The sequence below is a fragment of the Hyla sarda genome, chromosome 5 (genome assembly GCF_029499605.1).
Source record: "Hyla sarda isolate aHylSar1 chromosome 5, aHylSar1.hap1, whole genome shotgun sequence".
Classification (NCBI taxonomy): Eukaryota; Metazoa; Chordata; class Amphibia; order Anura; family Hylidae; genus Hyla; species Hyla sarda.
Window position 1 is genome coordinate 176,695,559 of NC_079193.1, and position 12,237 is coordinate 176,707,795.

Here is a 12,237-nt window from a genome sequence, read left to right on the forward strand (position 1 = left end):
GTTTGAGATCGCGGGGGGTCCGACCGCTGGGGCCCCCTGCGATCTCTCTGTACGGGGCCCCGGCTCTCCGCCGAGATAGCGGGTGTCGACCCCCGCACGAGGCGGCGGCCGACACGCCCCCTCAATACATCTCTATGGCAGAGCCGGAGATTGCCGAAGGCAGCGCTTCGGCTCTGCCATAGAGTTGTATTGAGGGGGCGTGTCGGACGCCGCCTCGTGCGGAGGTCGACACGCCCCCTTCCAGCGGGCTGTCGGGGCTCCGTACAGGAGATCGCGGGGGGCCCCAGGGGTCGGACCCCCCGCGATCTGCAACTTATCCCCTATCCTTAGGATAGGGGATAAGTTGCTCACCACTGAATCACCACTGGACTACTCCTTTAAGTCCGGTTTTGAGGAATCGGTCTTTAAAAAACCTGATACGGGAACTGTATTGCAAAAACGTGGTGTGAATGCAGCCTAACATCACTTTTACCGCACAGTGAACACCATAAAAAAAGAAACTGCCAGAAATGTTCCAGTTTTTTTACAATATTTTGGAGTTTTTCACACAAAATGCTGCATGTGTCAACAAAAATGCACCACTTCTCAGAATCTCTCCGCTCAGAAAAAGCGTTCTAAAGTTATTACCATTTAAAGAGACACATGTCAGATAAAAAAAAAAAAAAAAAAAAGAAAAAGCCTGGTCATTAAAGGAGATCTACAGAATATAAAAATGTTCCCTCATACTGCCAGCAGTAAAAAAAAAAAAGAAAGATGTACATACCTTCCTTCGCGCCTCCGGTAACCGGCTCCGGTCTCCGCCACAATCCTCTTCCTGGTTGCTGGTGGTCGGAGAGTCATACTGAGCTCAGCCAATCACCGGCTGCAGTGAAGTCCGACTCGGCCGGCGTTAGGCTGAGCGGCAGTGTGAGAACGCTTCAGGACACAAAATTCTTTACTACACCGGCACCTGCTGCTGGGGCCAAAAACGTCACACTGCCGCTCAGCCTATCGCCGGCCGAGTCAGGACTTCACTGCGGCTGGTGATTGGCTGAGCGCAGTAAGACACTCAGACCACCGGCAACCAGGAAGAGGATCGGGGCGGAGACCAGAGACGGTTACCGGAAGCCCTGGGGTAGCGAAGGAAGGTATGTACCGTACATCTTTGTTTTTTGCTGCCGGCAGTATGAGGGAACATTTTTATATTCTGGAGTTCTCCTTTAAGATAAAAAATACTTGTGTAGAAACAATAAATGCTATTGGTAAATTATAGGAACCCCAGAAGTCATGCAGGGTGAAAGAATCTGCAGTATAAACCAGTTATCCCCTTTAGCGCCCTGTCTGTTACTAGAACGATCACTTTCGTGAAGCTGCCTTAGCTTGTATTTTCCACTTCTGAATATTGTCTTTCAAGGTGTATAATAGACACCCTGGCTGTGCCCTACATAATGTGACATAATAAAGTATAGGTTTTCATATTTCCTTGGTAGAACAAAAGACAATTATTCCATCTTTATACTCCTCCAGGTCTCATCTCATTTTCTCCTCCGATTATCAACTTCTCTGTAATTGAAAAGTGGGTTTTGATCTGATATATTCCACGACGACTATATGCACATCTATTCCTTCTCAGGGATTGGCTAATAGTTGGAATGATTTAAGATGATTGGAATTGAAGGGTAGATTTCTACCTTTCATGTAAGATACAGAAGTGCCTTATACACAGCAACAAAGCTTGTTATATCTGCACAGTATGGGGTCACTGGATGAGAGCTGACGACAACATACTTTAGGGGTTGGCTCCTAAATTCTTCTGAAGAGGATACTGTTTAGTCCACGTTTTTTGTGTATCTGTACAAGTTTTAGGGATAGGGCATCCGGTATCGCAAAATAGCTTTATTAACCCCTTAAGGACTCAGGGCATACCTCTACATCCTGAGTCCGCTTCCCTTTTGTAACATTTCATAGCGGCTTGGGCCTGGCCTATAACAATGGCCGAGACCCGTGCCTAATGGCGCACGGCACTTATCGCGGTGCTGCACGCTATTAACTCTTTAGAAGCGGCCTTCAAAGTTGAACGCTGCGTCTAAAGTAAAATGTTTCTGCTTAGCTCAGGGGTCTGTTCGGGATCGCTGCGCCGAAATCGTGGCATCCTGAACAGCTGTAGGACAGCAGGAGGGTCCCCTTACCTGCCTCCTGGTGTCCGATCACTGAATGACTGCTCAGTGCCTGATATCCAGGCATGAGCAGTCAAGCGGCAGAATCATTGATCAATGGTTTCCTATGAGAAACCATTGATCAATGTAAAATATCAGTGTGTACAGTGTTATAGCCCCCCTATAGGAGCTATAACACTGCAAAAAAAAGTGAATAAAGTGAAAAAAATTTTTTTTCCAGAAGTACGACAAAATCAAACCTATATACGTAGGGTATCATTTTAATCGTATGGACCTACAGAATAAAGATAAGGTGTCATTGTTACTGAAAAATGTACTCAGGGAAATGGAAGCCCCCAAGAGTTACAAAATGGCATTTCTTCCATTTTTTTTTATTTTTTTTTTTATTTTTTTTAAGCGCAATTAATTTTTTCCGTTTCACTGTCGATTTTTGGGTAAAATGACTGATGTCATTACAAAGTAGAATTGGTGGCGCAAAAAATAAGCCATCATATGGATTTTTAGGTGCAAAATTGAAAGGGTTATGGTTTTTTAAAGGTAAGGAGGAAAAAATGAAAGTGCCAAAATGGAAAAACTATCAGTCCATATTAAATGGGTTATATGGGTTAAAATCCATATTGGTAAATAATGGGGGACATTTATCAAGATTGTGTGAGTCTTTAAAAAAATTAAGTAAAAAACTACGGCGCATGGGCTCACTAGATTTATGTAGAGGGGATTACCCATGTGGCTACGCCCCTTTAATTACCTAACCATTGCCTCCCCCTGAGCTGATTTGTCATAGGTTCTGAAAACTACTTTAAATGGGCACTCTTTAAAACAAATGTTTGCTATTGCACTCCTTATGGTAAATAAAAAATCTTTCTAATGTACCGTACTTTATAGTACATTTTCCCTCATCTTTTGCACAGACTTTGAACTCCTGCTGGTCTGGCAGAAGTCCAAAATCAGGAAATGCTGAGGAGTATGTGTGAAGCCTTAGCCAATCATAGCTAATCTCTCACTAAACTGCTCTGGGCTCCTATCTCCTGAACAGGGCCGTGGCAGTATAATGGAAAGGGGGCGTTCTGTCCCTGCATGATGCGGTGGCCGTCACGCCCCCCTCCATGTACCCCATAGAAATATATAGAGGGGGCGTGTCTGCCGCGGCTTCCTGTTGGGGACGAAACTGCACTTCCTGTAGACTGCTGTGGCCTCGTCCAGGAGATCCCAGGGGGCCCCAGCGCTCGGACCCCCGTGATCTATAACTTATCTCCTATCCTTTGGATAGGGGATAAGGTATGTTTCGCTGGAATACTCCTTTAAAGCTTGAAAGAAGTAAACTAATATATCTGAATGGATTTTAACTTTTTTTCTCAAATGTAGAATGGGTATAAGAGCGTTTAGCATCTGTTCCCAGTGAAATCCTCCTCAAAGTCTATGCAGCTGGCGGTATAAGGGTCTATTCACACGGCGGAATTTCCACCTCAAATTAAAGCCCATAGACTTCTATGGGATTCTGCACTCCCATTCAAACTTCTGAAATTCAGCATTGTACCTATACAAAAGACACTACCACCTCATATTACAATATGGTTGTTTATAAACACTCTGAAGAGACTAATAACATTTGGAGAACTAAACAAATTTATTCACTTGCAAAACTACCTGTTGGTCTATTAAAATCATTTGGTGCATGACGGTATAGGCTGGAATAACCTTTTTTTACCAGTATGTCACTGTATCTCAGCAATATTACCTGAAAACATGATGCCAATGGGGCCTAATACAGTATAGTATATGTAAGTAGCTCCTGTGCACACAACGTCAAGATGTTGCATGCTCATAAAAATGATAGCTTATAGTAGTTCATGAAGGTTTTGATGCCTATTTTGTTACCCTGACTCATTTCTGTATCATTCTAGTTTCTCATCTCAATATAGTTCTGTCTTGCGTCCGGTCTGTAATTCCCAGGTACTGTACCACACAAGCTCCGCTCTGCCAATAACAACCTCTTTACCTCTCCCATCACCTCCTTACACTCTGGTATATAAGACTTCTTTTGTGCCTCTCATCTCTGCTGGAATTTTTTCCTCATTCCATCTGAGATTATCCACACCTATAATCCCCAATGCAAACTTTCCTCTTCTGACAAGGTGATCACCTGGATAAATAGTGATATTCCAACACTGCCTCCCCCTGACCTGTCTAAAACTGCTTTCCTGACCTGTTCTATTCATCCTTTATAGATCATTTGGTTGTACTTGGTTGTTTGTATTACACTGTCTGCTGTATTTGTTAGTGTCTTGCTCCAATATTATCACATGTAAAGTAAAATGGAAGTTGCTGCTGCTGTACCAAATTATTTTTCCTATTCTTGTGAAACGCACACGGGCAGATTAATAAAGATTACTACTTTACACGTTGAACTTTAGTTAATCTACGCTGGAGTAAGTTGCAACAAATTGTAATAAATCTGTTGTAGCCGTTGTAACTGTTCACTACAGACTGGCTACTAGCTGATTGTAGATTTCAACTGGAGTGAATTATAGAAGTGATATGGAGCCAATGGAGACCTGCCCCCTTCAAGCTAAGCCCCACCACTTATTTGACATAATAGTGAAACTTTTTGTGCAAAATGGAGCTTGGCGTACTATGTGAATTCCCCCTCCCACACTTTTCCACCACCCCCCCAGTCTGTTACTTATGTGTGAATATGTAGTGCTTTAGGAGAACTCAGTTTATTGCAGTGTGATGCCAGCCAGCACTGTGGCAAAGGAGTTCAATGTGTTAAGTTGTGTGCTCCCCCTATATGCCCGATGCTGATTGACAGCAAAAGTATTAGGGAGATTAATAGTAGCAGGAAAAAATATATTTGCGGTGGCGCTGCCCTTCTACGATCAGTTTCAGATACAAGTCCAAATAAAGGTATCCCTTCGTTTATGGATATGTACATAAAAACATACAGACAGGGTGCAAGACGCGTTTCGGGACCAACTGCTCCCTTTTTCAACAGCCTTTTATGCAATTGAAAATCACACATCTGTACCCCACTATGGAGGGGTGATATGAATGAACCCAAGGTTCTCCTCAGGTGAGCACAATACTTCTCCAGGGAAACTCTGGGGAAATTCCTCACTGAATTACGCGAGTGGCGCGGTTCTTTGTTTTTTCTTTCCATTTATCTTTAAAGTATTAGGGAGGAAGCTTTCAAAGGGCAAAGGGAACTGTTATTCATGAATATTGATTTACATACACGATGGAGTGGGCTAGAGGGCTGTGCTTGGTGGCCTAGCTATAGTTTAAGCTACAATACACCATCTTAGTAATAATGTTGTACCTAGGGCCTCTGTGACTAGATTATGCTGCCCTTAGATAGGACAGTATAAAAGTGATGACAGACTCCCTATAATATAAAAAGTACAGAAGGTGACCTAAAACAAGCAAAAACTTCACAAAATAAAAGGAAGAAAAAAAACAGAACACTTCAGATTCTTTAGTCTTTCTTCTGCTTCCTTGAGGGTAGGAGAACAAGCGATACAGACATCAGATAAATGTTAGGCTTGGATCTGACCGCCAGAAACATGAGACCCTTTTATCCTAAGTTATATTTTATATCTTTAGCCTCTGGTTCACGTTTCTAGTGCTGCTCACTAGTTTATTAGGTAAACTAGGTGTTAGTGACCTAATAGAACAGAAGCTTCACCCAGATATGCTTCCCTGGTATTGATATGGGGGATATATATATCTGTAGTTAGAGTTTTACACTCCATTTCTCTAAAGGAATACTTCAGCTAGCTTTGACCACCATGGTCCATTATCCCAACAACCAGCAACAAAAGTTCCTGGCCATGTCCGAGTTTGTATTTGGTCAGAGCAGTGTTATGTTTGTGTTGAGAGTTTTATTGCAGGTTATTGGTCCTGTTTTTACAAACTTCAAAGAACGAGCAGATGGACATCAAACTGAAGAAAACACTGTAATGAAAAGGAAACATGGCTGTAGGTATCTGGTGACCGAGGGGTTAATCCCTTATGTAGAAAAATGCAGTTGTTACCTTTTCATTATATTTTAACAGTTAAAATGCTCGTCATGACTGTAGTATTCTGTTAGTTTCTTCTGCATTCTACTGCATGCATGACTGGATCGGGGAATGAAGACTAACAGAGGACTCTCTAGGGCCTTTTAACAAACAGTAACATATTGCTGATATTTTGTGCTCATTCTGCCCTTTTTTTTTCCTGTTAGGTCCTGGTGTCGTTCAGAAGCTTCATGAGGGTCCAGGAGAAATGGGGAAACCTGTTGTCCTGCCTAAAGAAGATCAAGAGAAGATGAAGGAAATGTTTAAGATCAATCAATTCAATCTAATGGCCAGTGAGATGATAGCACTGAACAGAACCTTACCTGACGTCCGGCTGGAAGGGTGAGTGATCTATAGTGCTGATCGGGTTATGGATGTCATTGAAAAGAAAACTTCTCCAGAAAATGGGCTGTCAAATGGTCAATAGCTAAAGCTAGGTGTACATTGCATTACATCTAGAAAATAGACTTGAAAACAAGTGAAGTTTTTATCATTTAAATTTGTATTCTTTTGGTTTTTTTAGTTTTTTAGTTCTTGTTCGTTCTTCTGCAGTTGTTATGAATTAGGGTGTTTATATGTATATTTGTGTGTGTGTGTGTGTTATTTATATATATATATATATATATATATATATATATATATATATATATATATATATATATATATCTCAGAATATGCCTAATCTTCTTGCTTATGTTGCCCAAACACTTAAGTATTTTTAGTCTGCTGAAAATCTGTGTATGTGTAAGGGTTACACCCAAATGCTATCTGGCTGCTGAGGGAACAAGGATTGGGCATGTATTTGAGTATTATACGTCTGCTATAAACCTACATTTTTATGAGAAGAAGATTCAGAATGCGTTTTAGAAATATGTAGACTATTTAGTCCTAATAATGTCTGACCAGACTCTGACTTTCTTTTCTTACATAGTACATTAAAACATAAACATGGTTATTTTACCGTAGTCACATTCCTGACCATGTTTAGAAGACCTAGTTTGGCAATATAAAAAAATAAGTTGAGGAACTAATTTATCTTGTGTCAAGACAATAGTAACTGATCAAAGAAACTGCACACTTCCCACCATGTGTCTTCCTTTAGAGCATATTAGCTCATCACAAGAACATGGTGTAGCTGAACAAGAGCCATACCACAGGCTAATAGTCGCTACCCAAGCCAACATTGTAAGGATCTGTGCAACTGCTGTTCTTTATATATAGCTGGATGAGAAAGACAGCGTTGTGTACACAGGTTACAACTTCTCATTAAACCACATTTATTTAACCATGAAAAGTGTCTCTGAAAGATCACCCTCAACTATAAGGATGAACCTCAACTATAAAGATGCCCCTCAACTATAAATGTCCTCCATATTGTGTATTGTTTTTAGACTCTCTTTAGACCTGCACTACAAATTACATCATGGCTCCATCAAGCTTTCTGTTACTTTTCACTTCAAGAATATTAGTCTGCAACACTATTTATGGAGTAGAAAATATCAGAAAACTAAAGATCCTCTTTGACATGTAGAACAGAACTGTACCATCGGAACAAAAACAATGTTAACAGTTTGAATTGAGCGGTTTTATGGTGTTTTTGTTTTTGTGTTTTTTTTTATATGTAGCTGTTTTGAAGACTTTTTTTTCTCTCTCTCATTCAGACGCAGTATAGCAATGTCGCTTTAGGATTGGCGGAGGCAAGGGGGGGGGTACCCTTTTATAGATGTATTTTTTAGCAAAGAAGGGTCATAAAAAGCTCAGTAAATAGATCACCTGACTTTTTAAATACAAATTTAAAAAAAGTTACACTTCAAACTATACTTTAACTATACTTAGCCAAAGATCATGGATTTCCTCTTGGATCCTACCATTTCCTGTCATACTCACTTGGTTACACCTCCTCCTCTTGTCTTGCTTCACTACAGAGAGAGAGAGCCCGCTTACTTCAGCCAGTAAGAATGCTGCTCTTTTTACAGCACTGTTTTAGCTAGCAAGTTCAGCTTGTAATTCAAGGGGAGCGATGTGTTTCCTTGGGGATATCACCAACTTGGCAAATGGAGTCTTATAAGCCTTGCAGTGCACCATAAGGATAAAAATTGCCCGAGCAAAAAAGCTCTGTATCATACCTTTCCCCTTGTTCACATTGCGTAAGCTCCCTGCAGGAGAAAGTGGGTATTCCCCAGCAGGCGCAATGTCACTGAAGCCTGCAGGAGCTGTGCCTCATCATGCCCAGCACGCACTTCCTGAGTTTGGTCTCCTGCCAGGCCAAAAGGAGACCAAACTAACTATTTGTCTTGCGGCAGGAAAGAGAATAGAGGCAACTATTTTTGGAATCGCATTAAAAACATATAAAGGTTGAGAATTTTAACATCAAGTAAATAGTAAAGTGTCTTATAATTACATAAGGAACAATATATTAAGTTTAGTTTGATGACAGGTACTCTTTAAACATCTTATCACCTATCCACATAAGTGATAACATGGTGTGAATGGAATATTTTTTTTTTTTCTTTCATTTCAAAAGCAGGAAAAAGGCACTGAATTTTTTGGGCACACAGCTACTTTCTCTGTATATTTTAGATCAATTTTTATATTCTGTATTTATCTCTATTTTAATTATCTTCTGCAGTGGCTTATGTCTGTTCCAGTGGTTTTTAGATGCCTTCATTTTTATTGATGCCTGCTAAGCACAATTGGAGGTTATTTCCATTGCATTTATGGAAATGTCTCCAAGAATATGCTAAGGTGACACTATCAGCGCTGGTGTAATCTACGTCTCTCATTGAATCCTGTCTTGTGCATACAAAATGAAATGTTCAAGCCTTCTGTTAATGAGAAGTCTGATCTTGTGATCAATACAGATTGGATTGTAATACTATCTTTGTATTAACTATTTGAAGTGCCAGATCCTTTACGACGCTCTTTTTATTATAGGTACAGCTTGCATTTTTATACACTTTTGAGAAGATACCCTTGAAATGTTTCAGGTGTTGCATATAGAAATGCTTTTTAGGATGGGTTTTAATGTGCTTGTTAAATGCAATGAAAACACTTCTTAAAAACTATGTGTTTTACTGGAAATAGCCATGGTTTTTCTTTGCCGTTTTTGGCATTTTTTTTCCTGGTTAAAGACATTGCTAAACAACATAAATTTTCGTTAAACCACATGAACGTTTAAAATTGTGTCCTGCATTTAACCCTTTTCCTGCCAAAGATGTATTCCGTACATCTGGCAGGTCGGCACGTCAGTAGACATGGATGTATGAGATCCATCCTGAATACTAATGCCTGTGTCTCAGGCTGTGCAGCAGCTGGTGTCAGGAAGTAACAGCTGCAGATACTTTCAGTTCTCACATGCTGGCCCTGTTGCTATAAGCTCTATCTCAGGCTGTGTTGTAGCTAGAGCCACTACCCTGTCTTTCCAAAACAAGTTCATGGTGGTAGCTCAAGCTGCTGCTTAGCCAGAGATATAGGTAGTTAAAATGAGAGCTGAACGTAGTTAAGCAGCTTTAAAGGGGTACTCCACTAGAAGACATTTTTTTTAAATCAACTGGTGCCAGAAAGTTAAACATATATTTGTAAATTACTTCTTTTTAAAAATCTTAATCCTTCCAGTACTTATCAGCTGCTGTATGCTCCACGGGAAGTTATTTTCTTTTTTAATTTCCATTCTGTCTGACCACAGTGCTCTCTGCTGACACCTTTGTCCATTTTAGAAACTGTCCAGAGTAGGAGCAAATCCCCATAGCAAACCTATCCTGCTCTGGTCAGTTCCTAAAATGGACAGAGGTGTCAGCAGAGAGCACTGCGACAGAAAAGAAATGCAAAAAGAAAAGAACTTCCTCTGGAGCATATAGCAGCTGATAAGTGCTGGAAAGATTAAGATTTTTAATTAGAAGTAATTTACAAATCTGTTTAACTTTAAGAGTAATTTTTAGTAATTTTGTAATTTTCTGCAGGAGACATGCTGTGCAGCTACAGTGAAATGAGATGGAAATAATATCCATAGTCCTCCCTCTATATGACTGTAGATTAACCCAGATCAAGGGATAACATGTGCTTTTCTTTGTTACCCATTCAAACCCCCTAAGTAGAGGAGCACCTGCTCATCCAATCCTCCTTCTAAGAGTAACTCCACAACCTCGACTTTTCCCAGCATCTATATTGCTAAATTAAATAATGTGCATCACATACTCGTACCACTTACACAAAAATCAGTAATGTTTAGACACATTCCCTGGCCCCTATCTTGCTGATACTTGATCTTTAGCATGAAATCTACTGACTGCTTTTTTGGCGATACCCATTGCATGCTACAGTCATAGCGGTAACAGTTCTCTAGATTAAGGTTAAGAGCTTTCTGGGGGAATAAGGTTTCCATTAGTCAGAAAAGACACTTTCACCCACATACATTTACCATGAAAGATTGTTTTCAGTATTTGGCCACTTTCAGATGGGCATAATATGGGGTGCCTTTTTACTCCTCCCACAGTGCATGAAAGCTGGAATTATGATGCTCTAACCCGAAGGGTTGGGTGTTGTGACCAATATACAGGAGCAGCATCCAATCACGTTTGCAATGCCCCATCTTACCCAGACTGGTGTTGTATTTCACAAAGCTTAGTCTAAGGGCATGTCCACACAAACGAAAGCCACGTGTATAAAATACACCAAAAAAACTGCTTACTTTTTATTTATTTATTTCAGCCTCTTTTGGAGCATTATTGGGTTGTATTTTTATTGTACAGTCAGGCTGGGGTCTCAAAAAAAATAATTGGTTTGTGGCTCCATTCCTCACCAAAAAATAATGCTAATTTGCTCAAAAACCTTTTCAAGATAAAGGTCACATAAGAAAAAAAATGTGAAAGGCTCCCATTGAAGTCACTGGTGAAAAGATGAGTTTGTCCTTTAGTCTTTTAGATTTATGAACCCTTTAAGTTGTTTGACAGTATTTAAAGCAAAGTGGAGGGGAATCTCATTTTATTCTTTCTTCACTTTTCAGTTTTATTCAGTATTTTTTTTTTAGCACAGCAGATGCTAACAGGAACCTGAATTAAAGGGGTTCTCTGGTTGAAAACTTTTTTTTTTTTTTTCCTTTAAATCAACTGATACCAGAAAGTTATACAGATTTGTAAATTACTTCTATTAAAAAAATCTTAATCTTTCCACTACTTTTTAGCTGCTGAATACTACAGAGGAAATTATTTTCTTTTTGGAACACAGAGCTCTCTGCTGACATCACAAGCACAGTGCTCTCTGGACAATTCTTAAAATGGACAGAGGTGTCAGCAGAGTAGGAGAAAATACCCATAACAAACATATGCTGCTGTGGACAGTTCCTAAAATGGACAGAGATGTCAGCAGAGAGCACTGTGCTCGTGATGTCAGCAGAGAGCACTGTGTTCCAAAAAGAAAATAATTTCCTCTGTAGTATTCAGCAGCTATTAAGTACTGGAAGGATTAAGATTTTTTAATAGAAGTCATTTACAAATCTTATAGAAGAGTTGGAGAGGCTCTTGTCTGACTACCCACCAAATAAACCCGGGCTACCTAATTAGACACCTATACCCAAGGTGTCAGATTATAGTTTGTCTGTAGAAATATATATATTAGGGCTCAGGGTTTGAGACAACTGGACAGGTTGTGTTTTCAAGTAATATTTCAATTTATTGATTATATATAGTGTGACCATAGAATATAAGATAAAATGTAAATAGCAGCAACTGCGTCTCACAGGGCCCTTGTGCAGGCGCAGCACCAACTATTAAGAACTATAGTATATGTATAGTACAGTATATAAAATATAAAATATAATTGTAAAAATTATAAAATATAGAGACCACCATAAACATATATAGAGAGAGGGATCTGGGTGGGAAAGTCTTAGTCCATCCGCTAAGGTCAATAATCTCCTCTCATAAAAAAGTCCTGCTAATATAGACCGATTCTGGTATTGTGGTAACCAATGGCAACCATAAGGTTAGTAACCCGTAGCAACCGTTCAGATGAGTCCAGCTATTTTA

At 39.9% G+C, this 12,237-nt stretch overlaps 1 protein-coding gene across 2 annotated transcripts in view; it reads left to right on the plus strand.

The window, feature by feature from the left end:
* The window catches only part of GALNT1 (polypeptide N-acetylgalactosaminyltransferase 1), a 727,984-nt gene that overhangs the window by 670,687 nt on the left and 45,060 nt on the right, over window positions 1-12,237 (plus strand). For both annotated transcript variants that reach the window (XM_056520809.1, XM_056520808.1), the window contains one exon: window positions 6,382-6,556. In XM_056520809.1, coding sequence (XP_056376784.1) covers window positions 6,382-6,556 — 175 coding nt within the window. The remainder of the gene's footprint in view (window positions 1-6,381; window positions 6,557-12,237) is intronic.